The 27,839-nt window shown below is 48.5% G+C and overlaps 1 protein-coding gene across 4 annotated transcripts in view; it reads left to right on the top strand.

Moving 5' to 3' along the window:
• Positions 1-27,839, top strand: part of Shroom3 (shroom family member 3) — a 282,941-nt gene that overhangs the window by 236,436 nt on the left and 18,666 nt on the right. For all 4 annotated transcript variants that reach the window (XM_038331795.2, XM_038331788.2, XM_038331803.2 and 1 more), the window contains 3 exons: positions 4,195-4,326; positions 17,694-17,825; positions 23,333-26,486. In XM_038331795.2, the coding sequence (XP_038187723.1) occupies positions 4,195-4,326; positions 17,694-17,825; positions 23,333-26,486 (3,418 nt within the window). The remainder of the gene's footprint in view (positions 1-4,194; positions 4,327-17,693; positions 17,826-23,332; positions 26,487-27,839) is intronic.

The following is a 27,839-nucleotide window of genomic DNA, read 5'->3' as shown; positions in this document are numbered from 1 at the left end:
AACCCGCTTCACCCCCACTGTGTGGGTGGGGAAAGGCATCCTGCAGGAAGTGATGATCCCACCTGAGGGAGGAAGGGGAGGCACCAGCCAGTGGGGAATTGGCTTTCAGGGACTTGGCCGGGAGAGGCGGGACAGCCACATGGCTTATTTCAGTACTTTCACGTGAAGATGTTTTGCTGATTCCAGGAGCTTCCACAGTGTATTTTAAGTAAAAATACTTCCATCTGATAACTTTAAATTAGTGGGCTTATCACCATTCTCATCTAGGTTAGTAATCTGAAGGCCTAAAAATCGGTGGCATAAACAACGTTTTGAAACAGCTGAGTTGATAGGAGGAAGAGTGAGTAGTCGTCTGGGGTTTCATTCTGCAGTGAGTATAATTCTCTGTGTGGTCTGAGCCAAGACACGCAGCTTCTGGGTCTCAGTGTATTCTAGAAAATGGGTCTTAGAAGAAAAAAATCTTCTCACTCATTGTTTCTTTCATACGGAGTTTTGGTAATAACTCACACCATATGGGGAGGGATGCACATCCCATTGTAGGGAAGATTTGGGTCAGTCTGCTTGAGGCGTGTGGTACCCCATTAGGAGATCAAAGTGCCGCAGACATCAATTACTGCAGTGGGTGGAGTCAGCAGAGAAGCCTGGCATGGGTGGGGAGGCTGGCCATTGTGGAGACAGCATGAGGTTAAAGCCCAGACAGAGGCTCACTGTGCTGGTAAGTGGGTCCATGTACTGATAAGACAGAGAGACACAAAATAACTCCAGGGTGCTGAGTTGACGGGCCTCCCCAAGTTCATTCTAGAACTGTCTACCATCTAGAGTCACTGTAGAATTCCTTTTCATTAGAACATATGAATTTAAAACTGTTTATTTGTTGTCTAGATTATCCCAGAAGAGTTTAAGGCAGGAGTGTGGGCGCTGGCAACTGCTTCCTGTACCTTCTAGTCTGATTTCTGATGGTGTCTCCAGCTCACCCACTCTTGTTCTTGGAGCTCCCTGTCCGGTCCCCTGCACCAGCCTAGGGCAGAAGTGTGAGGCTTAGCCGGCAGGCTGCTGTGGCGTCACCTGGGATTGCAGTCACACGTTCAGATGGCTTCCTTAGCCTTGCACCCAGCTGCCCTGGTCCTCTGAGATGACGAGTAGCTGTAGTGCCCTGGCTTCAGAGGGCAGTGCTGAGACGCTGGTCTCGCCCCCAGTAAAAACCCTTAAAGATGAGGTGCTCGCATGTGCCCTGGGCTTGCTTCTTCCTCACATTGGCTTGTTGTTCTTGCCCAGCCATGGCCTGCGACACCTGTAACCTGTTGCTCTGTCTCCCTACGTGTGTCTAGGATGGGGAGTGGGAAAAAGAAAAGGACCGGCACTTCGGAGGCTCAGCCACCGTACAGAAAGGACTGAGCCGACGTCTGTGGTTTGAGTAAAAAATGAGGAAGTTACTAAATGCCACAAAGGCTTTCTGAAAGGCCTGCCGTGGCTGCTTTTCTCCAATAGAGGAGACTAAGATCTAAGGGACACTGGAAATGACAAGGCCAGCCCTCTGTGGCAGAGGGGGTGATGGCAGTGGGCGGTCTTGAAGGGTGCGTGGTGTTTGAAATCACATGTACTTGTGAGGAGAACACGGAAGGCTTGCAGGAGTCGAACCTCCCCTCCTACCATCTGTATCTTGGAAAGGAACTCAGGTTATCGGGCCCAGCAGCAAACTCTCCTCCCTCTTGCCCGCTGTCGGAGTGGTCTTCTGCCTTCATCAAATCTTTACATTAGGGGGTTGAACAGGGAGATCCCTTTGGGTCTGCTTCATACTTCAACTTAAGCTAAATGTCTGTCTGTCTGGTGTTGCTAGGGTCGTGTGGGAATTTCTGAGTGAGGGTGGCACGAGTTTTGTAGGAGGTTTTGGCCTGTGAACGCTCACCGGCCAAGGCTCTTCTATCCTCCTGTAGAAACAAGGCTTTTTTTTTATAGCTGCAGCTACTTTGTGTAACATTGAAACAAGCTCTAGAATGAAGGTATTATAGTAAGACAGGAATGAGAACAGTAGGGTTATTGAGCACATACCACGCGTGGGCAGTATGCTAGACAGTTTATACATTATCGAGAACTTTTGGAACGACTCTGCAGGACAGGCCTTATAATAATAATGGCTAATTTGCTAAGTGCTTACTACGCCCTGGGGTCTGTTCCAGATACTTTACCCGTGTTATAGAAGTGTCTCCACACCCTATGCAAAGAGTGGCCCTTTGGTTCCATTTTATTGACGAGAGAGCAGAGGTATGGAGAGGACAGTATCACCTAGCTGGTCAGGGCTCATGTTCCAGAAATGTGTTTTTAGCCCTTGTGCACAGTCCCTTATTTTGTCTCTCCTACAACTGAGGAGCCTGAGGCCCAGAGTTCCCTGGCCCAGTGCCATTAATGTCCTAGGTGATGTAACCTCAAGCAAGCCTTAAAGGTCAAGTTTAGAATTTTATTGACTGAATAGAAAAAAGGGAGACTACAGAGATGTAACGAAGTGTGGAGTCCCTTTAGCGTTACTATAATGGCACACCTAAGGCAGGCTAGCTTGACAGTTTTATTAAGTTCCCAGTTCTGGAGGCTGAAAGCTAAGGTAAAGAGAAACGTTGCCCCTTAAGAATAGAAAACCTCAGGGCTGGAGAGATAGCTCAGAGGTTGAGAGCGCTGACTTGCAGAGGACCTTGGTTCAATTCCCAGCACTCACATGGCTGTCATAGCTCTCTGTAACTCCAGTTCCTGGGGACCCGACACCCATACCCCAAATACCAATGCACATAAAATAAAAATAAATAGGTCTAAAAAGAATAGGAAGCCTCAGCTGAGCCCCTGAGCCCTTCCCCAGTACCTTGAAATAAAAAGTTCTTTTTATTTGTCTCAGGGTTTGAGAAAGAACATTCTTAGACTTCATTCTGTGCTCTGAAAAATAGGAAGCCAGATGGACAGGCTTAATCTGGACAGCTGCTTGGTAATCCTTGCCTTCTGGCCAAGGCATATGCAGAGGCAGGGCAGCCTGACCACGCCTCCCAGAGGATCCAGCAGTTGGGTCTCAGAGGCTGAGAAAAACCCTGGAAGACAAACTGCAAATACCACTGGGAGGAACCCACTTCTGGGGGAATGGCAAGATGGCTCAGTGGACAAGAGCTCTTGCGGCTCAAACCTGCCAACCTGAGTCGGGTTCCAGGAATCCAAATAGTGGTTCAGATGTAAGGGTTCATATCTGTAACCCCATCACTCCTGTGGGGAGACAGGAGGCAGCAACCAGAGGGTCTCTGGGGCTAGGTAGCCTGGAACACACAGCACAGTAGGAACAAGAGACCGTGGCAGGCAGGCAGGCAGGCAGGCAGGAGTTGTCCTCTAGCCCAGGGTGCCATGGCACTCACGCACCCACACCACATTCATACACCACGTACAATAATAATATAAAATAAAAATTTAAAACTAGTTCAAAGCTTGAAGCAGGACCAGTGTGATTGAAGAGGCAACATTGAGGGTGTTGGGAAATTCTAGGCCTGAGTCTCTCCGGAGGGGAAATGTGTCTGTTCCCATGGCAGAAGGCTCTGGCAATGTGGGGCTTCACATTTTTCCTGACTCCCTGGGAGTGTGGAGAGGAGTTACAGGGATGGTGTTGAGGCCCGTGGGTGGGAGGCGGGATTGAGAGGGATGCACAAAAGGCTGGCTTCCCAACCCGATAGAATCTAAACAGTCTGAAATAGTTGTACCTCAGGCGCTGTTATGTTTCCTCCTGATCTGCCAGCCACTGATGGGACACAGGCCATTTCTTGCACTTGGAGATTATGCTCTTCCTATGGAAACTGAGAAACGACTTGGTTTCAGGGAAGCAGTGTGATGATTTGGATCATCAAGTTCAAGTTTCAATTGTCCGTCGAGTCCTAACAGTGAAGGTGGCTAGGTGTGGCTCAGTAGGAGCGAGCGTTTGTTCAGCATTCACAGAGCCCTGAGTTAACCCCGAGGACCGCAGTGCTGGGCCTTGTGCATGCTAGTGAGCGGTCTGTCTCTAAATTGCACCAAAGCCCCAGAACTGCAAAACATAAAAAATAATTTCAGAGAAAAATGTAGAAATATACTTAGCCACAGAGTCATAGGCAGGAAGGGTGGAAGACCCTCTGTAGATTTGTGCTCCTCCCAGTAGAGCCTGCCATACTCAGCTGTTCATTGTCTTGTTTTTAACAGAGACGTCTGTGCAGACTCGAGCCATGCAGACCCTGGTGCCTCTAACTCCCTCAGCTCAGAGCTGCTCGCTGGCGGTCCCCAGCACCGGAAAGCAACATGGTCAGGAGGGGTGAAACTCCGGCTAAAGCAGAGGTAGGAGGCGTGGAGGTTGAGGCCGAACACGTCAGGGGAGGGCACTGGGGGCAAAGATGGTCAAAGCCACAGGCTGGTGGGAGAGAAAGGGCTGATCAAGGGGATCACATAGGTCAGAGTTCAGGAGGATGATAATCTTGTTTGTTTTAGGCCTGGGGATTGAACCCACGGTCTTGAAGCGTGCCCTACCACTGTGCTGTTAGACATTAGAAATTAATTTGGTACTCGTATAGTGGCATACGCCTTTAATCCTAGTACTTGGGAGGGAGGCAGGTGAATCTATGAGTTGAAGGCCAGCCTGGTCTACATAGCAAGTTCTAGGCCAGACAGGGCTACATAGTGAGACCCTGGAAAGAGAAAGAGAGAAATTGAATCCGTACCAACCTAAATTTGATTTTTGGATTTTCCATGTTTAAGGTACACAAATACACAATCAAGTGTCTGTTATGTTTTATGTAGTAAAACAACACTTGTATTTGATATTTACATTGAGAGTCTTTATTCCATTTTAAGAAAGATACTCGAAAGTAGTTTGAACATGCCAGAGGGCCAGAGAAGCTAGCTGCCTGGTGAGTGGGGATAAGCCAGGCCCAGGCTGAGCTTCTCAGAACTATCGGGAAGGCTTGCTCCCAGCAACAGGTGGAAGCGGCAGCTCTGAGGCTGTCTCCGCTCCAGTCGGTCACCTCACGTCATCTACTGGACTGTGTAGGTGAACCTCGTGTCACTGGCAGAGCCTCGAGGTCATGAAGTTGTCATTTGGATAGCAGCTGCTCTCATCTGGGAGGAAAATGATCGAGCTCCTGAACCGAGTCCATGCTGATGGGACACGTGATGACACAGACTCAGGATGGATTAAGGACACAGAGTTAATGGCAGACGAGAGTATGGGAAAGGAGAAGGACAGTTCAGGAGTGGTTTCCAGGGTCACTGCTGTGGAGTGTAGAAGTTAGCTCGATTTGGGAAATAACCAGGCTAGCTAGAAGATAAAACAATTATACTTTTATTTATATAAGGGGAAAACTCATGAAAACAGGAACGAGAAGTCCAAGCTCAGCTGTGCCATGAGGGAACCACACATAGAGTGCACCCTTTTTTCTCCGGGTCCCAGCAAGCCACACCCTAACTTGGTCCCACCTCTTAAAGATAGTTAACCAAGCTTCCCCATCACCTCCCCCTTTTGTCTAAATAAGAGCAATCCAAACCCAGTACAAAACTATATACAATAGGAACAGATATCAAGTATGGAATTACAACCAACATAAACAATATTAAGCAAGGAACACATGATAAATGTTTTAATAAACATTGTATTCCAAAGAGTCTAAGTCTTGCATCAGAAATAAGCTTGGCTAAATCATAAGAGGAAGGCAACTATGATTGTCTAATCTTCAACCCCATGGAAGGCTTGAGAAGGAGATAATATTATTTGAATAGGCAGGAAGTACAATCAAGCAGTTTCCAAAGTGAGCAGTATATGACAGAGACAACTGGCTACCTGAGCAATCACCCAAACTCCCATTTGCAATGTTGAAGCAGCCAACTTGACTAAGGCCTAGAGTAACTGACAGACCATTTTCAGAGGCAGGGAATTTTTCAGAACTCTCTTACCCTGTCTTGGCAAGGTTTGGCAGTCCTTTTCCTGTGTCCTGCTTATCCTACCCGGATACCATGTACTTTGTCAGTGGTTGAGGCATGGGCAGTTCCTTGCCTGAAGGCCAGTTGGGCCAAAAAGAAAACAAACTCCAAGTGGAGTGTCTTTGGTGCTCAACATTCTCTCAGGAATAGATCGGTGCTGTCAGGAGCAATCATGTCTTATGTCAACAAAATCCTAAGTTATTTAAATGCCATGTTCTACAGATCCTTGAAGTGGTTGAAGATTACCTATCTAGGCAGAATACAATCTCTGTGTTTCTAAAGAGCCTAATTAATCTGACTATATGTATAACAAACATGAACAACTATTGACCTATAATGTTTAATACCTGTATAACTTAAAGATTAAGGCTTTATGGCAGGATAATAAATAATCTGTAAACAGATGTGCAGCAAATGAGGACAATGACTTCAATAATAGTGTATAAGTATCTTGATCAGAGGTAAGAATAATATATAATACGACATAAAAATATATCCTAAAAGTTATATCAATAATATACAAAATTTCCTCAACAGAGGTAGAAACATGCATGTATACAATTTGACATAATAACTTTGCATAGGTATACAAAAATTGTAAACAGAAATAACATATAATTTGAACTTGTATCAGTATACAAGAAACTATACCAATGTAAATTGTCCATAAATAATAGCTTACAAGTATTCACTCTATTACCCACTATTATTATCCCTTTTTATTTCTTATATTTGAACCTACATTGTTTTCACCCCAACACCAACCTTCTACCTTATACAAGTAATAATCAACAACCCCTAAACAGTGTTCCCAACCCTGAGGACAAACTTTTCTGGGAGAGGAGACTTGTCCCTCTAGAATTGCTTCCCACTGTCATGGGGGCCAGTGGTGGGAGTGGGGGCAGAACTCATTTGTTGGGGTGCCTACCTAACCTGATGGAGCCTGGGTCTCATCCCGAGCACCATATAAGCTGAGCCCGGGTGGTGTCCTAAATCCCAGCACTGAGGAGGCGGAGGCAGGAGGATCAGAAGTTCAGAGGCATTCTCAGCCTCATAGAGAACTCGAGGCCAGCCCGAGATACATGGCACCTGTATTAAACAAAATCAGTCTTGATTCGATTGGGTATTGCACATACCACCACTGTTCTGCATTTGCCCAGACTTGTATATGTGTGTCCTTTGTCTCCCTAACTATAGTTAGAGGGCTTTGTGGTCACACTTCCTAATTCTCTCCTGTCCTCCAAGGTCACCTGGCTGTGTTAGCTACTGTTGCAGAACACCTGCCAGAGCAGCCTAAGGAAGAAAAGCTTGTTTTGGCTCACGGTCGGAGGACCCAGCCCCGCGGTGGGGGAGGTGGCAGTGAGGGGACAAGTGAAGGGCCCTGCTCAGCTCTCCTCCTTTTTCCTGTTTTCTTTTCTTTTTTCTTTTTTTTGTTTTTTCGAGATAGGGTTTCTCTGTAGCTTTGGAATCCGTCCTGGAACTAGCTCTTGTAGACCAGACTGTCCTCGAACTCACAGAGCTCCACCCACCTCCAGAGTGCTGGGATCAAGGGTGGGTGCCACCACTGCCCAGCTGACCTGGATATTTTTAAGGGAATTGGCCAGTTACTGTGTAGAATGCCTTCGATTTGGAGGTATCTCTGTTTTCTCATGATGAAATCAAGGCGTAGGTATTTGGGGCAGGAACTTCACTCAGATGGTGTGTGTCTTTCCTAGAGCCTTGCACCAGGGCTCATGTGATGCTCACATTTTATTACCGCTGATGGCAGCCTTGGCAACTAGGTTGTGGTGAGGTCCCCACGTTTCTCCACTGCAAGGGGCACTCTGTTCCTTTGCAGTTCTTAGTTACACTGGAGAGTAACGTTGAGACGATGCGTAATGCCGTTTCTCATCAAACTTTCAGTACTCTAAAATCTGTTGGTTATTATCTGTGACAACAGGAATGTTCTAGAAGCTATTCCATATTTCCTTCATTCCTTCTACGTTTATTCACTGGAATTCTTCTGCAGGGAAATGCTTCTTTCCCCCTCTCTCATCTATTTTTCCAGTGACTGATTTATCTCAGTGAGAACTTCATACTTATTTTATCTCCTAGGTGATAATCCTGCACTTCTGTTATTTATATTGTTGCTTCAGATTGTCTCGGTGTTGGCCGTTTGTAGTGATTTCAGCCTGGCCCTGGTCTAAGTCCTAGTCTGAACATACAGCAGTGTGAAGCACCATTATTTTGTTTGTACTGGTACAGAAATGATGATGTACTTATCTGTGGAGTCAAACATGTTGAGGCAGGAGGCTAGTAATGGTTATTTCATGAAGGTCAATACTGTTATTTTGAAAATTGGAAACTTCTAGGGTCACCTTATGGACCAAATACAATAGGTCAGAATTCTATCCAGATCCTTCTTCAGTTAGCAACCCAACCGTCTTTCCCCAGTGTGCAACAGTAGAAACCCTCTTTCCCAGTGTGCAACAGCAATCCCATTCCCCAGTGTGCAACAGTAATCCTATTCTCCAGAGTTCAACAACAATCCTTTTCCCTAGAGTGCAACAGAGATCCTAGCACTTGGAGGCTGAGACTGTAGAACTTTGAGTTCAAAGCCACCTCAAGCTAAATCCTGAGACCCTGTTGCAGGTTGAGACAGGAGGAAAGTGTTTTTGCATTTGTTTGTTGGTTTGTTTGCTTGCTTGAAGTCGGGTCTTAGTATGTACCCTAGGTCAACCTAGAACTTTAGATCCCCCTGCCTCTGCTGTGATTTCAAGCGTGAACCACCACACCAGTGCAGTGGGAGGAAAAGAGGATCTTTATGATCTCACCTATGTTGGCGAAACGTTTCCCTAAAACTCTGTGGCGCTCTGGACTAGGGCGATGAATTGGTTATGGAGACAGTTACTCTAGCTTACAACCAAGGATTTACCCACTCCTGTGCTTCCCCGGCCCTTCACCAGTCGTCACCGCCATTAGAATAACTATCCGGGATCAAATACTACAAACATTCTCTGTGAGAACGAACAAGCGGCCAGAGTCGGGCTCCCTTTGAGCTCCTGTACCAGGCTTCTGCACCTCCTAGTTCGCTCAGTGGGGCATCCTGTCCCCAGCTGCCTTCTGCCTGCTCTCCTGATAACGTGTCTCAGAGAACACTGGTGAGCCGCTGTAGGAGCTGCCGCTTCAGAAGCCGAAACAGGCACTCGCACTTCACAAACCGCGTGTCCCTCGGGGAGGAGGCTTCCTGCTTTCGCATTGGACGCGTTCCATTCCAAAGGGATGTGCTGTTGGCCATACGCTAGTTTTTCCCAGGAAAAGTACTCAGGGCCACCCGTTCTTCTCTCCGTGGCCAGGAGTTGGATTTTAATTGGTCCACTTACATAGGTGACCGGGAGGTAGAGTCCCAGCTTGCTGAGCTTCGGTGGTTCCTGCCCTTTAACTGCCTGCTCACCTGCCTGGGCAGGGAATCGCTGTGGAGCCCCACCCCTGTGGGCGGAGCTGAAGCCCAGCAGGGTGACTTAGCTCTCTGCCCCGCTCCTGAATAGGTACCAGATTGGCCTGGGTTGCTCTGTGCGACAGTTTCTGTTTGCCACAAGGTAAGTGTGAAATGAGATTCAGGATCTTTCATTGCAGGGTTCTAACTCAAGAGCTTTTTTTTTCTGATGTCGTTTTGATAGCATTGTATCTTTTTTTCCTTGCCTCTTTTTTTAAAAAAAATGTTTTTTGTTGTTCTTTGGTTGGCTAGCTGTTTGGTATTTTGTTTGTTTTTGTTTTATGTTTCCCCTGAGACTCTGACCAGGTTGACCTGTAACTCACTGTGTAGGCCCAGCTGGCCTCAGACTCAGAATAATCATACTACTTTTAGCTTCTCAAGAATATCTGTTTTTAAAGAACAGTAAGCAGCTACAGGTTAAGCTTCAGCCTGCTTTGCTCATTCTTATCAGACTTAGCACATGCTCCATCCAGTATTCTGGCAGGGCGTGTAACGGGGGATTTCCAGCCTCCGCTTATCTACCTAGACTGTCCTGTATCTCATTCAGATCAGCAGGGCTCTGTTCCTCCTTCAGGTCCCCAGCAGCTCCCTGTGGACTTACAGAACCATGCCTCCAGGAGGAGGGGCTGGGCCAGGGGACTAGTTGCTAAGTCCTTTCAACGCTCTGTTGCCAGCCTGTGTATGAAGTCAAGGACATTTTTAAATTTCAGATTTCATTTTGTCCTCCTTACTGCTTCTCTGATTTTTTTTTTTTTTAGATCAAGTTTCTGGTCTATATAACTTTTGTCTTTCCCGATGACAATTTCTGTTTTCTGAAAGTGACCACTTTTGACTTTGTTAGAAGGGCCTTCTTACTGTGTAGTGCAGGATGGCCCCTCACATCCATCCCCCCAAGTGCTGGCATTGCAGGTGTGTGCCACCGTACTTTCTCCTTCACGGAGTCTCATGTAACCCAGCCTGGCCTCGAACTCAGACTTTCTGTGTAGCCAGAGTGTGACCATACACCTGTTTCTCTGTCTCCGTCTCCCAAGTGCTGGGATTATGGGAGTGTGGCACCATACTTGAGTGTGACCATACACACATACAGAGTGTGACCATACACCTGTTTTTCTGTCTCCGTCTCCCAAGTGCTGGGATTATGGGAGTGTGGCACCATACTTGAGTGTGACCATACACACATACAGAGTGTGACCATACACCTGTTTCTCTGTCTCCGTCTCCCAAATGCTGGGATTATGGGAGTGGGCCACCACACTTGGCCTCTCCTTCACTCCTGAAGGTGGGCCACATAGTACAGCATTCTAGGCTGCTAAGTTGTTCTCTGAGCTCTGTCTTTTACAGTTTTTACTATGTGTTTATAGAACATACAGAAAACAGGATTATTAGGGCATTTTTCATACATGTCTGTCATCATACATTGCTCACAGCCTTTCCCCCACCGTCTTCCCCCTCAGCAACTAATACCTCACTCTGCCCCCTTTTTACATGTACCTGCGGGATGTTGTATGTGATTCTTATCTTTGCTCTTCCATGGGCAGATTCTCTCCTAGGCGTCTCTCAGATGTGCTGATTTAAAAAAATTAATCTTACAATTGCTTTTGTCCTTTATGACTACATTTCAAACACGTACAATGCATTTTGATCACATTATCCCCTTTATCCTCTCTCCTTCCCTTAAAGCCCTCTCTTACTTCCGTGCCTTTCTCTCCTTCCCTTAAAGCCCACTCTTACTTCCGTGCCTTTCTCTTTTACATGTCAGTGGCCACTGCATTTAATTGGGGTTCCCTGCGTGAGTATGGATGCTGGCCTTGGTCGACCTTTTTCTGTTTAGCCTTTTTGAGGCTGTCCCACTTGGGTCCCCCGAGCCTCCTGAACTAGTTGTTGGTGCCCCGGTGTGTGTTTGGGGGGGATTTCTCAATTTCGAAGATTCCTGGAGTTCCCCTTTATCTACTAAGCTCCCCAGGATCTAAGCGCTAAGATCCCACGCCTCTTGGGTCTTGCGCTCCTTGGATGCTCTGTTCTCCTGGTTGGGGTACTCCTTCCCCTCCCCTAGGTCTTTTCTCCTTGCCCTTAAGCTTTAGGGGTTCTATTAAGATGCCCACAAGTTGGAAGTTCTTTTTTAAGCCAGGTCCAGCCTGTCAGGGAAGTCCCTCTTCCCCTTTTTAAACCGGGAGGGAGGGAGGGAACCTCTGAGTATCAGTTTTAAGGACAAGATGTAGCCCTCTCTTTATGCTCTGAAGTCACCCTTTATCCATGAAAGGACATGTGTGTATGGCTGTGCTCCAGCACGGCTGACAGCTGGGCCACTTCCTTTTCTTTTCCTTTCCTCAGACTTTCGGATTTTGTTTTCGGACTCACTTGTATAATTGTGATTTTAAAATTCTGACAATCACACTTGATACAGTATTTGTCCAGGGAATTGGCTCATCCAGTATGCCATGGAAAAGCACAGGTGAATAAAATTACATGGGTAACTTGACTATTGATTTTTATTATGATTGCTGTTCATTGCTATGCCACATAAACGGTGAGAGAAAAATATGAAGTGTGCATATTCAGAAATGCCCTTGATGCCAGAGACCACAGGGCTGGTTTTTCAGGTTTTAGCTGGCATTCTGTTCTCTGAAAGTGAATGAGAGAACACTCTATTATCCTCCTGAGTGGCAGGTTCTGTGTTAGCCAGCTGTGGCACTGAAACTCCTCCCTATTGTAAAGTTTATTATGGAAATATTGGTGGGAGGGAAGGAATGGGAGCTGGTATTCTAGAAGGTTCCTACTTTTCAGCTGCTCTGCCCTCAAACCTAGACTCTTCTTTTTATTTTTGTTCATTATGTTAATAAACTTTTTTCCAGTATGATTTTTAAATAGATTTCTTTTAACCATTTTTAAATTGGTATTTACCTTTTTTTAAAAAAAATCTTCAGTTTCTTATTTGTCTTTTCTTCTCTCTTCTCTTAAATGGGAGAGAGAGAGTAAAATAGAGGGGAAAAAAGCCCCAGCACCGTGCATTGCGCATCAGATTGCTCTGCAAAGGAATTTAGCTTCTTCAGTGTTAGAGGTTTCAGAGATACTGTTTTTTCTCTGTGTTTCTTTCTGCCTCTCTGTCTCTTTCTGTCTGTCTTACACACATGTGCTCACACACGCAGCTGCAACTGAACATCTATAAAGCATTAACCTTGATTTTGAAATATTTTGGTTGATATTTGGGCTCCATCAAACTTCCAGACTGGGTTTGTACTCGAGGTTTCCAACGGTGGTAACTGAGGGGCTACCCGACCCAACCCTGCTGGTCCCTGGATAGAGGGGAAGAACCCAGTCTTCCATTTGCTCCACCAAGCTGCTCTTGCTTTGACTGGGAAGGAGCCAGAAGAACTCAAAGGGGGACACAATTCTTTACCACTACCTCAGCCTCTCCGAGTCTGGAAGAATTTGCTTGTGGTGTCTGTGTGTCTGCTTGACTGATAGTAACCCAGCATCTTAGCTAATTCTTCCTGTCAAAGCTCTTGCATACTAGGGAAGAAAATTCTGAAGTCATTACCTCTGATGCCTGAAAAAGCGGGTAAAAACCAGTCCCTCTTCCTTTCTTCCACAGAGAATTATGCCTTAGTCTGTGTTCAGGGTTGAGAGGTAGAGACACTCGTAAAGTTCATGCTGGTGGCTATCCCATCGCAGCTTCATTTGAAAGCCAGTCAATGGCAAAGGTGAACGCTAAGAGACAGAGAGAGAGAGATGGGGCAGGGAACAGGATTGAAATATTGAGAAATAGAACATTTTGGCATGACTTCTTGTTGACTTAAAAAAGGAAAGACAGACTTATTGCTAACTCCTCTCTCTTACAATATATTTTTATGTTAGTCCGTAAGCACGTTTCAGAATGGAGGGTGAGGGAAATAAACTGCATGGGGGGGAAGATACGGAGCTAGCTGTGGGTTCGTGCGGTAAGCACGGGACAGGATAAGGGGTTACCTTTCCTCCTGATTTGTGCTGTCAGTCATCTGCTGGCTCTTAGCAGACTTCATGCTTACGATCCAGCCAGCAAAGCCAGAAGTCCCCAGGGTACATTGTGAGTGTGACATTTGAAAAGAATGTCCCTTTTAAGAAAGGACTATATGTTACTCTGAGATTGTATTACCTTACAAACACTGTTCTTCCCACAAGTCCACCTCTCTGGTTGTTGTGGTGTTTGGAGTGGAATCCTGGGCTCTGCGCGCCCTAGACAAGCTCTGTACCAGAGGGCCAGCGCGCACTCCTTATGGAGGCTTGTGTGGGATGCTGGGGAAGGATGCCTAAGACATTCTTATTGCTGTAGTGGTCAGCGCCGAGGGGGAGAAGTGGGTCTGGAGGATAAGGCTGCACATTGGTTTTTATTTGTTTCTTAGTCATGTGATTTATTGTCTGTTCGAAAGAATACTTTGAATATGGGGAAATGCTAATTATTAAAGTTTAGCTATAACTGTTATGGTTTATGGTGTGGATGATCCTGGCAGGTCTCCCTGCTGGTGTGAGACCACACCACGGGTAAGGGACAGATAGTTATGCCATGCAGAGAGAGCCTGGGTATAGAGAATTTATTTAGTGGGTATTGGGAAGGTATAAGGGTAGGAGGGTATGGTGGGGAGGAGCGAGGCAGAAGGTGCCTCTTTCTGAGACAGAGAGAGAAAAAAAGGGAAGAGGGGCAAGATCAGCTTGTCTGGAGGAGGGAGTTTGGGAGTAGGCGAAGCTCGTCTCTTAAAGGGACAGGGTACCCAGGTGACAGGGCAGGCCAGCATAATTGCAACTATAACAATAAGTCCACACATAAGTAAGGTAGTCTTTGTATTAATGTGAATACATTTCTGTATGAGTGTCAGTTATTAAAATAAATGAAGAAATAGCTGGATATAGTGGCATATACCTTGGGCTGAGGCTGGGGAAATATTTTAAACCAATGAGTTTGGGGCCTGCTAGGCAAGATAGTAAAACCCATCCTAAAACAGCACAAAGTAGAAGAGGAAAATGATAAGCACACAGGACAAACCTTAAGGGTCAGCGCTCTGCCCCACTAAGCGTCTGGTGTTCAGCAGGGGTATCGTGACGACCTCAGCCTGAAGGCCTGTTTGTCTGACAGACAACTCAGCACAACACGGTTGTGAATTACTTCTCTGGGGAGAATGTGGACTGTTCTGGCAGACTTTGTCTACTGTGACAGTGTGTGCAGTAAACAGTGGACAGACAAACAGACGGGTCAGTCAGAGAGCTGAGAAGATGGTCGGTCTTGTTGATTCTGTTATGTTAGCAGTCTGAGTCTTGTTTGTGTTCTCTGTGTGTGACTTGTGTGTTGCTGACAGCCGGCCTGTACGCCTGGAGGTCGTGCAGCCCCAGTCCCAGCAGCTCGTGGAGAGCAGCAGACGCCCCCCAGTGCTCATTTTCTGAGTTGCAGTTGTCACCTTCTCCATTTATCCATCACCTAAGAACCCCACTCCACCCTGAGTCTTGGCTCCAGACCCCATTCAAGTAAACTTCTGATGCTTGTGTCCAGAATGCCCTCAGAGCTTCACATGTGATGAGCCCACACCACTGACTCCGCTGTCTGGGGCTGTGGCCACACTCTTGTTTTCAATGTTCCAAACCTATTCTCACCTCAAGGATTTGGCATTCTTTATTCTTTCTTTACTAAACATCTCTCTCTCTCTCTCTCCCTCACACACACACTCATACATACGTGCTAGCATGCACAAACACAAACATACTCACAACATACACACACACTGACACATGCATGTACACCACACCAATTCTATCCAAGTGGTCACTGAGGATGAAGATTGTCTCTGTGACTTTAAAGATTTTTTTTTTTTGAGACAGGGTTTCTCTGTTGCTTTGGAGCCCGTCCTGGAACTAGCTCTTATAGACCTGCCTAGCCTCGGACTTTAAAGATCTTTAATTCCTTCAAGTTTGTTACCACCATCTTAGTCCCAGGCCCTCATCATCTCTTATCCTGGTTAGTAAAATTTATTCACTCTGCTACTGGCAGTATCTTCCGAAAACTTATGTGTATTTTAAAAACCCAAAGCTCACTGGGCGGTGGTGGTGCCCGTCTTAAATCCCAGCACCCAGAAGTTAGAGGCAGGTGGGTCTCTGTGAATTCGAGCCTGGTCTACAAGAGCTAGTTCCAGGACAGGCTCCAAGGCTACGGAGAAACCCTGTCTCGAAAAACAAGACAAACAACAACAAAACCCAAAGCTCAAAACTAGTGGAATCTGGTTTAGAAACTAGATTAGAACCCAAGTTTCCCTTGGGCTAATGGGATGAAGGATAAAACAAGGGACCAAGAAAAGAGCAAGTATATCTCGGTCGCCCCGTGCCTCTCTTGTCCCCCAAGGGCCAGTTGGAGAGCTGTGGGGTAGCACAGCACCTCAGCACTTGGCACTCTTGTTCCCTGGCTTCCTTGGACCTTGGACATCAAGTTCCCCGGAAAACAGGCTGTGGCCTAAACTCAACTCCTCAAGGGCAGCTTGGCTTTCTGCAGCCTCATCTGTCATTCCTAGTTCACCACAGAGTTTCTCTCGTTATTATGTAGATTCCAGGCAGGCAGTACAGCTGCTCGGCCTCTGTTTACCCTTCTGCTTTCAGGCCACAGTCAGGGAGTCAGGGCCATAGCAGCTCCCTGCCTCGCCACGCCCTGTTCGCTTTGACCACAGTTAACTTTGAGACCAGTCTCTGTGTAATCACTTTTCACAGGAGGAGGACATGCGGCTCAGTTGAAGGTCAGAGGGTAACTCTGTGGAGTTGGTTCTCTCTTTCACCTTCATGTGGGCTCCAGGCACCAAACTCAGATGGTCAGGCTTGTGCAGCAGTGTTTGTCAGCTGAGCCCATCTGGCTGGTCTCCTATTTGTAATTATTGACTCTTAATATTTCATAAGGAATCTTAGAGCTGGAAGAGCGGCGGCGGCAGTATTTCCTCCTGCCCATTACCATAGTCGCCATCATCCACCCTCAACTTCTTTCTCCCTGTTTTTGCCCTTCCTTTTAGGTAGGTCTGTCTAGCAAGCTTGTCTGCATGGCTTCTATTCTGTCAATTCATTAACAGCAAATGAGTTATATCATAATAATACTCAATATTTTTTGCTATTTTACTATGAACCAGCTATATTATATAATTTTAGCCTCAAAAATCAGATTAAAATGAGATGAGTTGAGCTTCTGACTAGTTTCTTCAGGTTTTAGGTGTGCAGAGGGTTAGGGACAGGAAGTGACTTCCACAATTGGTTAACAACAAAGTCTGGCTGAGGACTAAAGTCTCCGGGCCCCGGTCTAGTATGTTCTGGTATGCCTAACAAATGGAAATTCACTGGCATCACCGGATTGGGTTTTCCTTTACGTTACAGAAGCAATTTATTTTTCAGAGAGGAGAGATGGCTAGGTTTTAGGGACCAAGGGAAAGTATGAGGGGTTGGGATAAGTTACATCTATTATTTTCATCTTATCAAGTGGGTTCCTGTATCCCAAAGTGTTTCTAAACTACAGAAACTACATAGTTCAGAAGTTTTCAGCATGAGATGCCTGATGGATCACCCCATCCTTCTGCCAAAAATGCGACACAGCAATTGTCCCGTGACTCTGACTTTCTGCAGTCCCAGCTCCTCCTTGAACTCCGTTCAGTCTAAAGGACACCCACATTTTCTCCTCGGTTGCATCAGATCTTTGTGTTTTTAAGGGCAGGATGCTTAAAAGTTGAAGTCACCGACTTAGAAAACGAGAGTCTTTTGAAGAACACTTTGTTCTCTAGGCTGTGGTGTGGAACATTCATTGTCAACGCAGGGCAGCCTCTGGCTTCCAGACAGTTCTTAGCAAGACCGTGAGCAGCAGCACCATCCTCCCAGGCCCTGACAGAGGACTGAAAATCCCCAGCAAGCTTTCACTATGCATCTACACAAGGTCCCTTGGGAAATAGGAATTTCGGTGTTCCTGTTTTCTTTAAATCTGGAGGTCCAGAAAGACCAAGGCAACTATGTCCTTATGTTCAGAAAGCATAAAATCCCAACATGTAGAAAGTCTAAATGAAGTTATACTGACTTTGCAACATCCCTCTGTGGTCTGAAGTGATAGGGGAATAGGAAGTAAATTGGAGTATTTGTTGCACCCAGGACACAGTGATTGAGGAGACGTAAGCAGTGCTTGCATCTGTGGTCTCTGGGCCCCTGAGCCACCGTGCTTCATGAGGGGACTCGGAGGGAAGCTACTGATGCTCAAGGGTCCCCTACTGTGTCTCCACAGGTGCACTGAACCTGCTGCTCGCCCTCACTCGTGGCATACAACCAAATTTGGAGAGAACCAGCCTGATGCCAGCATGATGCAGATATCTCAGGGCACGATGGGCCCTCCTTGGCACCAAAGCTACCATTCCAGGTGAGTGGCCACGGCTGGCATCCAAGGGTTTCTCTCCTTCAAAGGTCATGTCCCCCACAATGTCTTTTGTCTCATCCTCTTAAAATGCTAACTGTGTGGGTGACTCATCCTTCTCTCATATCCTGAGCTGGATTGTTGAGGGGAGGCTAGAAATAGTTTGGTTATGGCTGGTCATTTGAGATATTTCTGGACCCCATTCCCAGTCAGCTATTTCTCAATACCTATTATAATCCCATATTTGAAAATTTGACAGATTTCTTTCCTGGGTGCTTCACTGTCCTGTCTGCACTATTCAAAATTATATTTTTTTTTCAGATGAATTGATGGTATGCCTATATTTAAATGTTCTTCTTGGTTTTTCTCCTCTGTCAAAGCAATTTATCTTTCTTGGCCCTGCAGCAGAAACAGCTAAGATGGAGAATTTCTCAGAGATACGTGGTTTCACCAAGTCCCTTCGTTTCCCTCTTCTGCATGCAGTACTATTTTAAAGACTATAGAAGCTGCAGGCAGTGGTGGAACAAGTCTTTAATCCCAGCATCTGGGAGGCAGAGGCAGGTGGATCTCTGTGAGTTTGAGGTCAACCTGGTCTACAGAGCAAGTTCCAGAACACCCTGGACAGGGCTACACAGAGAAACTGTTTCCAACCACTGCCCCCCACCCCCAAAAAGAAGAATAGAGAAGTTTACCCCATTTTGCAGTGTTAACAAGAAGTTAAAGTATGGCCAAAGTGGTCTGTCTGAGTCTGGACAGCTGACTGGTGTGTGAGCAGAGACAGATGTGAGCAGGGCCTGTGGTTTTCTTATGTAGTTACTAGATTATACTTGTGCTCTGACCTGGAGCTTGCTCTGTAGACCAGGCTGGCCTCGAACTCACAGAGATCATCTGCCTCCTGAGTGCTGGGATTAAAGGCGTGTACCACCACACCTGGTGTCCTCCCACTCTCTTAAGGGGACCAGTTCACACCACCTGAGCCATGTGTTCCGGAAAATGGGTTCCCCCCACAGGACACTTGATTTACAGGGCTGTATGTGTCAGAGTTTTGTAAAGTGTGGGCACCTGACGGCTTGAGGGAGGAAGAGCAGAGTGCTCCAGGTATGACCCGACCTGCTCATGAGCGTGAGCACCCTTTGATCTTGGCTTCTCTTTCTCTAAAATGAAACTAATGACGCCTATGTTACTGGGTCATAGTGAGTATTAAATAAATAAAGGCATACATGCAACTCCTAGTATGCAGAAAACATCCCGTGCATGACAGTTAGAGTAACCAGGCTGAAGACAGGGATCCAGTGAAACCGGCTAAGGAAAGCAGAACACACGAGTGCCACTGAATGGCAGAATCCTTTACAACCTCCCAGCCCGAAATCTGACGTCATAATGTGACCTAAGGAATATACTCACCCTATAGCAGAAATCAGACCGTTGTAGTCAATGTGCAGTGACTGTGGTCGGCTCCACAGGCCTCAGGAGTGGTGGCCACGCTGCCCCTCTTGTACTGTATCTGCCTCCTGGTCCTTGGACGGTGGCAAAAACACTGTGTGACGATAGGAGAAGAGCAAGCTCAGAATACCCAGAATCCTCTCCTTAGTCCCGGCACACCTCTGCAGTTCTGTTGCAGGACGTCCCCTCCCTCTGCTCACGGTCTCCCAACAGCAGCTGCCACTGGAGAAGGACTGTTGGTGTGTCCCTAGTATCTGTGGCATCTGCTGATCTAATGTGCCAGGTTGGTTGGCTGGCTCCTCTTTGATGGAAATTCAAACCCACTTCCGCATCTAAAGTCAAAGATCTTTTTCTCATGAAAAAAGGAGAGTGGGGGGATGGGGAGGAGCGGGGTGGGAGGGACAGAGGCAGTGAGGGCAGTCAGTTGTAACTGTCTTGTGAGCTCACTTGGATTTGGAATTGCTCTGAAGTTTGACCCTAGCTGTTTGCTGCTGTCTTATGGAAATACCACCAAGTGGTTCTAAAGAAGAGACCGCCAGGACACAGTCTCTCTGATAAGAGGCTGAAGTAGCATTATCAGAACGCTAACGTACAGGACTCTCTGAGACCCATTCACCTGGCAAATGCAAGCACCCCGTGTCTCCCATGGTCTTAGTGATGGGGCACGCTCCCTGAAGAAGATCCCAAACGTTTCACCGTATAAAACTGTTTTCCCCCAGAGTCTTCCATGAAATGAAAGTCCATTAAGTGTTCCCTGGCAGAAAGTTTCTAGAGTCAAATAAGTTTAGAAAACTTTGCTTCGTGTCTTTCCCCTTTGGAACAACAGAGGACAATAGTTTATGGAAGACCCAGAAGTCTGGCGGCAAACAAGCTGCTCTAACTTCAGCCCAGTGTTTTGTGAACAGATCTGATATTTAGGAACTAAGGCTCTGTGAGTACACACCAGGAAAGTGTTCATATTCTTGTTTTGTGCTTTTCACAATGTTTCGAGCATTTAAAAATGACTTTTCTTTTGAGGACTATTTCGTGGGTAAAAGTGTTTTGCCTGTATGCATGTGTGTGTTCCTCATGCATGCCTGGTGCCCTTGGAGCCTCTGGAACTGGAGTTTTGGTGGGTGTTGGAAACCACCCTCTGCAATATCAACAAGGGCTCTTAACTGCTGAGCTATCTCTTCAGCCCCTAAAAATTAGTTTTACGTACACAGAATAGAGTGGTATAGAAGAACACACCACAGCAAATGTTTGTGTTTTCACTCTTCAGACATTGTGGAGAGAACTGAATGACTTTCACACAACCAGAGCTATGCTAGAATGTCCAGTAGAGTACGTGCCATGAGGGAAATAGAAACAGCATTATAAGATGCGAGGAGAACCAAGGAGATAATTAGTTTTGGACAGTTTCTGAAATAGAGACCTGAGTAAGGGAAGGGAATGAGCCAGGCGAAGGGTATCCAGGTCGTAGAGTAGCGAGCACAGAACCTGCAGCACTGGCAGAGATGGTGTAGCTGTCTCGTGCGTCTGAGTCATTGCTAGGAGGGGCTGGGGCTGAGATGCAGTGAGCAAGGACAGCAGTGGACAGTGGGGCTGGAGAAGGAGCCAGCGCACAGTGGGGATTCTGACTGAAGGTACAGTCCTTGGCAGTAAGGTTGCCCGTGTTAGCACTGAAACCCACAGGACTGTTGTTATTCATCCCAGCTCCATTGATGAGAAGCAGGAATAGTAGAGCTAACAGCAGTGAGTATCTCCAGGTAATAGTTGAAAGACTTGTTCCCAGAGGCCACCATCGGACCCCCATCCCCAGGCAGCCTGAGAACGGACCAATGGCAGGACCGCTGAGGGACAGAGCACCCCCCCCCCCCCCCCCGGGTAGGAAAGTGGCCGTCAGGTGGTGCTGTCCTCTTGAGGTCTGCTACAGGAAGTGGCCTCCTAGACACTTGTCTGGCGAGAGATAGGCGTGACTTCCTCTTCCTAGACCCCACCTGTATTTTGAGACACACCGGGGCTGGCATTTTCCCTGCTCAGTGGTGTTTGAGTCGGCTCAGTTGCTTATGTGTATGCTCCCAAGTCAGAGCTGAACCAGCCTTTCAGTAGCAGGCTGCAAGACTTCTAGCAGTCAGGAGGTAGCGTTTCCTCCTTGCATGGACCTGGTGGGTGAAGCAGCTCCCACGTGGCCAGCTGCCTCCACTTCCCTTGCAAGGGTCACCTCTGTACCGTGTCTGCAGGAAGTTAAAGGATGACAGCCGGCCAGATGGGACTGACTTTAATGACTCCCCTGTGATTTCACAACAAGCCTCCTCGCTTTAGAGGGAAGCTGGTAATGTGGGAGGCAGGGCTCAGTAAAATTCAGCCATGACATGCGCCATGCCATTGAGGGCAGGTCGATTTTTCCTGACCTGGAAGGCTCACCAACTGTTTCTTCTTTATCTCTTAAATTTATTCTGGCTTTCCCAGAGCAGGATACTTCGTTGAGTAAGTTGACTTTTCCTGAGAAGAAAAATTAGATTCTGTTGAGGTAAAATGCTGAGCGTGTGGTCTTGCTGACAATGGAATGTTTCGTTAGTTTCTCTCTAATTTCAGCTCTGAGCATTGCCCTTTGAATCTCTTCATACCTTCTCTGGAGACATTGCATCTTAAAACATTGGCATGCACTTGGTACGGAGTCATTACATATGCTTACATGAGATTTATAAATAGTATATATTGTAAATACTCTTTAAGTGTCTGCTTATCTAAAAATGAAACACCTAGGTCAGCGCTCCTGATTTACCTTTCTTTAGAGAGTAGTGAATCACAATGGTTAATAAAAGGTGACTGCTAATTGATTTTTGTTTATTCTAACAGGGCTTCTCCATAGGCATATAATTTTTTTTTTTTTGGTGCTTCACATATGCTAGGCAAGGGTTCTACCACCAAGGTATACTCCCAGCCCAAATAGATTTCATAGAAAATTTGTATTTGATATGTGTAGGTGTTTTGTCTGCATGTACATCTGTGTACCTCATACATACCTAGTGGCTGCCAAGGCCAGAAGATGGAGTCAGATCTCTTGGGTTTGGAGTTAGAGATAGGTGTGAGCCACCATGTGTGTTCTGAGAATCAAATACAATCTGGTGCTGTTAACTACTGAGCCATCTTTCCAGCCCCTTACTGTCAACCATTAGAGCAGTTTTAAGCTTTTAGCAAAATTGAATGGAAGCTACAAACTCCCCAGTCCCCACACATGCATGTTAGACTCTCTGATTAACAAAAACAATTTTTGGAGGCAGCCTTCTGAGGTACAAAGGTCCAATATTGAGACCCTGTCCCTCTTCCCAACCCCCAGGAGCTTAGAAATTCAAAGGTCTTGCTCTCCTGAATGCACACTGAAGCTGGCTTTGGGGTTGGAAACCCAGCCTAACGGACTACCAGTGGTTCGGACTTCCTTCCCAGCTTCCTTTTTTCCCTTGCCCTCTCCTCTCTCATTGGCCTTTTCTGACTCGAACGTCTCCCTGTGTATTTCTCCTTTCAGCTTGGTGTTTAGCTATTCCCTACAAACAAATTGTCCCTACCAGTGTTGAGACTCAGGAAGGTTGCCAGGGCCTAGCTCTCGACTCCTTAAAAAGGAAAGATGAACTGAAATGGTACGCTGTGCTCCCCAAGTCCCCGGCCCTTCACACGCCTGTCTGCTTCCTAAGCTTTGCTCGATTTCCCCAAGTATTTACAACAGACAGACAATGCTCTCCTGTCCTTCCTTCCCTTCAGTTCCTCCCGCTCACCACCTTCACTACTGGGCACGTGCAAAATGTCATCTACAGTGCAGCGAGTCCCATCAGCATGCTGCCTGTGCCTAAGACCACCCCTTCCTTCTAGTAAGCTGGAGTGATTAATTAGAGGCTCATAAGGCTGCAGCATTGGGTAGTTAATCCTAGTGACAACACAGGGATCGGAACAAGCCCCAAATAAGGCCCTTTTGACCCACCCTTCCGAAAACGGAACGTCTTGCATAAGAGTGAATTCATAAGCTGAGCCCCGTGTCTTAAACTCCACTGAGCTCCTCAGCCGACTGACTGCTTTGTCTCCCGTTCTCCCAGCTCTTCTACAAGTGACCTCTCCAACTATGACCATGCTTATCTGAGGCGGAGCCCTGACCGGTGCAGCTCCCAGGGGAGTATGGAAAGCCTGGAGCCTAGTGGCGGATACCCAGCCTGCAATCTCCTTTCTCCTGCCAAGTCCACGAGCAGCATCGACCAGCTCGGCCACCTCCATAACAAAAGAGACTCGGCATATAGTTCCTTCTCCACAAGTTCTAGCATCCTCGAGTACCCACCTCCTGGTGGCCCTGGCCAAGAACGGTCAGGCTCCATGGACACGATTTCTGCTCGCGGCGGCCTCCTAGAAGGGATGAGGCAAGCAGACATTCGCTATGTCAAGACAGTCTACGATAGTCGGAGGGGAGTGTCGTCAGAGTATGAGGTGAGCCCTTCAGCTTTGCTTGGTAGGGATGCTCACGCATCGGCAGGTCTCCAGGGCTGTGCTAAATGGCATAGTGTTCCCCGGGGCAAGGGGGCACCATCCCCATCGTGGAGCCAGCAGTACTCGGATACTGCCACTGAAAGCCTGGCCCAGAAAGTGGGTGCACCCACGCCCCCTACTCGGAGTGACAGTTATGCTGCCTTCCGGCAGCGCGAGCGTCCCAGCTCCTGGTCCAGCCTTGATCAGAAGAGGTTCTGCCGGCCTCAGACAAACTCCTCAGGCTCCTTGAAAACCCCAGTCATGGAGGAACAGCTGCACACAGTCGTAGAGAGGAGTCCAGAGAGCAGCCCCCCAGTGAAGCCCAAGCATAGTTACACCCAGAAGGCGCAGCCTGGCCAACCCCTCCTGCCTACTGGCATCTACCCGGTACCTTCTCCAGAGCCACACTTTGCCCAAGTGCCTCAGCCTTCTGTGAGTAGCAATGGTACTGTCTACCCTGCCCTGGTCAAAGAGAGTGGATATACGGCCGCTCAGGGAGCCTGTAACAAGATGGCCACCTTGGATGAGAACGGGAACCAAAATGAAGCTAGCAGGCCCGGGTTTGCCTTCTGCCAGCCCCTAGAACATGACTCAGTGACCCCAGTGGAGAGAAATCCAGAACCCACAGCCAAACATGTCTCCTACAAAGTCCATTTTTCTTCAGTGCCTGAAAATGAAGAAGATTCCTCCCTGAAGAAACAGGGCACACCTCTCCAAGGCACCAGCCCATCGTATCCCAGCGAGAGGAAGAACGCCCCTGACAGCAGACCGTGTTCTAATCACCACGGCCTCGCATCTCCCCAGGCCCTGGCCTTGCACGTGGGTAGGCCCCCTCAGCCCTGGGAGGGTGACTTACAGGAAGATCACAATGCCAACCTCAGGCAGAAACTGGAGAGGGAAGGTCAAGGGCAGAGCCAGCCAGGCAGCTTTGGCAGGACCAAGTCGGCCTTCTCATCTCTCCAGAACATTCCAGAGAGCCTAAGAAGACAGAGCAACGTAGAGCTCGGAGGAGAAGCCCAGGAGGGTTACCCTGGTGGCAGGCCCACCTGTGCCCTCAACACCAACTTGGAAGAGCCTGGAAGGAAGGCCGGGCCCGACAGCAGGAACTACCTGGACAGGTCTGTTTCCTATCCAAGGCCGGAGGGGAAAATGAACACCGCAGACTCTTTACAGGGTGCAGACCCAAGGTATGAAGAGCCCCCGGCCCCAGCACTCCAGCAGATACCCGGCCTGAGCCAGAGGAGACTGAGCTCCAGCAGCGCCTCGGCCCTGCAGTACAGGAAGCCCCACTGTTCGGTGCTGGAGAAGGTGTCCAAGATAGAAGAGCGTGAGCAAGGGCGCCACAGAGTCCCCAGTGTGGGCAGCTCCACCTACGGCCTCAACTATAGACCCAACAGGGCCGGCCCCGCTTCCAGCACTTCGGCCAGTGACTTTGAGGACCCCAAAGCCAGCGTACATTTCTCCGAGGCCGCAGAGCCTCTGCGCAATGGGGAGCCGCCCTTGAAAAACGGGGAGTCCAGGCGCGAGGAAGCTTCCTGGCAGCCGTGCGGCCAGCCGCTGAGGAGGGCCGGGGATGGCCGTGGCCCCCCTGCCCGAGGCGGTGAGCCCCCAAGGCCCGATGCCCGCCTGCTCCGCAGCCAGAGCACCTTCCAGCTCTTCAGCGACACGGAGAGGAAAGCGCCGTGGCCGGAGGACAGGCCCGGCACCCCCGAGTCGCCCCCGCTGGACGTGCCCTTCAGCCGCGCCTACAGAAACAGCATCAAGGACGCCCAGTCCCGCGTCCTGGGGGCCACCTCGTTTCGTCGCCGAGACCTAGAGCCTGGCACCCCCGTCGCCTCCGCAGCCGCCGCCACCTCGAGGCCCTGGCGGCCCCGTCCCGCCTCTGCGCACGTGGGGATGCGCAGCCCGGAGGCCGCGACCCCCACGTCCTCCCCGCACACCCCTCGGGAGCGGCACAGCGTGACCCCGGCCGCCCCCCAGGCCGCCCCCCGCCGCGGTGCCCGCCGGCGCCTCACGCCCGAGCAGAAGAAGCGCTCCTACTCGGAGCCCGAGAAGATGAACGAGGTGGGGGTGTCTGAGGAGGCCGAGCCCGCGGCCTGTGGCCCCGCGAGGCCGACGCCGCGCTTCTCGGAGAGCACCGTGGCCGACCGGCGCCGCCTCTTCGAGCGCGACGGCAAGGCCTGCTCCACCCTCAGCCTGTCGGGGCCCGAGCTGAAGCAGTTCCAGCAGAGCGCCCTGGCCGACTACATCCAGCGCAAGACCGGCAAGCGGCCCGCCTCCGCCGTCGCCTGCCCCACGGAGCCCGGGCTGCGCGAGCGCGCCCAGAGCGCCTACCTCCATGCCGGCCCCGGTCTGGCCTCGGCCTGCAGCCTGAGCTCGCTGCGGGAGCCCGACGTGCCGCTGTCCCGTCAGGAGCATCCCCACCTGGCCACCGACGCCCCGCACGCGCCCCGAGATCGCAGCAGCTCCTTCGCCAGCGGGCGCCTAGGCGGGGAGCGACGGCGCTGGGACCCCCAGCCCCCCAGGCAGCTGCTCAGCGGTGTGAATTGCGGACCTAGGGCCACCCAGAGACCGGACAGGACCCCTGGTGGCAGGCCGCCTTCCTGGAGCATGGTGGCCACCAACGCTGGCAAGTCCAAGTCGGCTGAGGATCTGCTGGAACGCTCCGACACCCTGGCGGTCCCTGTGCACGTGAGGTCCAGGTCGTCCCCCACCTCGGACAAGAAAGGCCAGGTAGGTGCAACCAAGCCAGCCGGCCTAGGACCGGCCCTCCAGCTCTTGGCATCTTTAGCGGGGTGCGGGGGAGGCGTCTCCTCTATTCAGGTTTTTTTTTTTCTTTTAAATGTAGGAAAGTAATATGTGGGTTTTTTTCCCTGCATTTTTCTCGAGCTACCTTACTTAATTTACCTACATATATGGATATATAGTTCTTTTTTAGATATATAGTTGTTTTATGGTTGTTTGTGGTACTGGCAGTTGAACACTGCATGGCAAGCCAAGAACTGTAACCATGGAGCTATTCCCACCCAGCCTCCTCTACTTTCTCTTATGAGATAGGGTCTCACTAAGTTGTCTAGGCTGGCCTTGAACTTCTCAGTTCCATCAGTCTCAGAATTCCAAGTAGCTGAAATAAACCTTTGCTACCGGGTCTGTTTTTTTCTTATTTCATGTAGGTGTGTGCGTGTGTGTAAGATTTTGGGAAGCAGCCCATCTCCCAGTGTACTGAAACTCGATGTGCTGCACTCACCCTCTCAGACACATCCTGTGAGAGTCAGTGCTGTGTCCCCCCCTCCCCCCAGTCTCTGCGCAGAACTGTCCAGGAGTATTCTCTCCCACTTAAAAAAAAAATCCGTAGAGGCAATCAAAGTTGGCTGTGCTTCTTCCTACCCTACAGGTGAAACCATAGGAACTCAGGAACAAGATTTTCCAGCTGATTTGACAGCAGTAGTTTACTACATAGCAGTCCAGACAGTTTGTTCTTCTCGCCCAGTACTGCAAAGACTATATGATTATTTTTTTAAAAAAATCCAGGTGTGGGGGGCTGGAGAGATGGCTCAGTGGTTAAGAGCATTGCCTGCTCTTCCAAAGGTTCTGAGTTCAATTCCCGGCAACCACATGGTGGCTCACAACCATCTGTAATGAGGTCTGGTGCCCTCTCCTGGACTGCAGACATACATACAGACAGAATATTGCATACACAATCAATCAATCAATAAATAAATAAATATCCAGGTGTGGTAGCAAACACTTTTATTTCCAGTACTCAGAAGGCAGGCATATCTCTGTGAGTTCAAGGCCAGCCTGATCTACATAATGGATTTTAGGGTAGCCAGGGCTATGTAATGAGACCCTGTCTCAAAAAACCAAAAAGAAAAAAAAAAACCTAGACAAAAAAATAATCTTCCTTGTGTTTAAACGTCATTATTCTGCCTTGGGGAATTGGCTGGATGACTGAATGCTTTGTGGCCTGTTTCCCCCACCCCCCCAATATTTCATAAGCTGGTCACTTGGAAATAGACGTCAAGTGAACTTTTAGTTTGTTTTGGAGAAGTGGTAAGGTTTCTTCAAATCCCAGTCAAGTACTTT

The sequence above is a fragment of the Arvicola amphibius genome, chromosome 1 (assembly GCF_903992535.2).
Source record: "Arvicola amphibius chromosome 1, mArvAmp1.2, whole genome shotgun sequence".
NCBI lineage: Eukaryota > Metazoa > Chordata > Mammalia > Rodentia > Cricetidae > Arvicola > Arvicola amphibius.
This window is presented reverse-complemented; position numbering and strand designations above follow the sequence as displayed.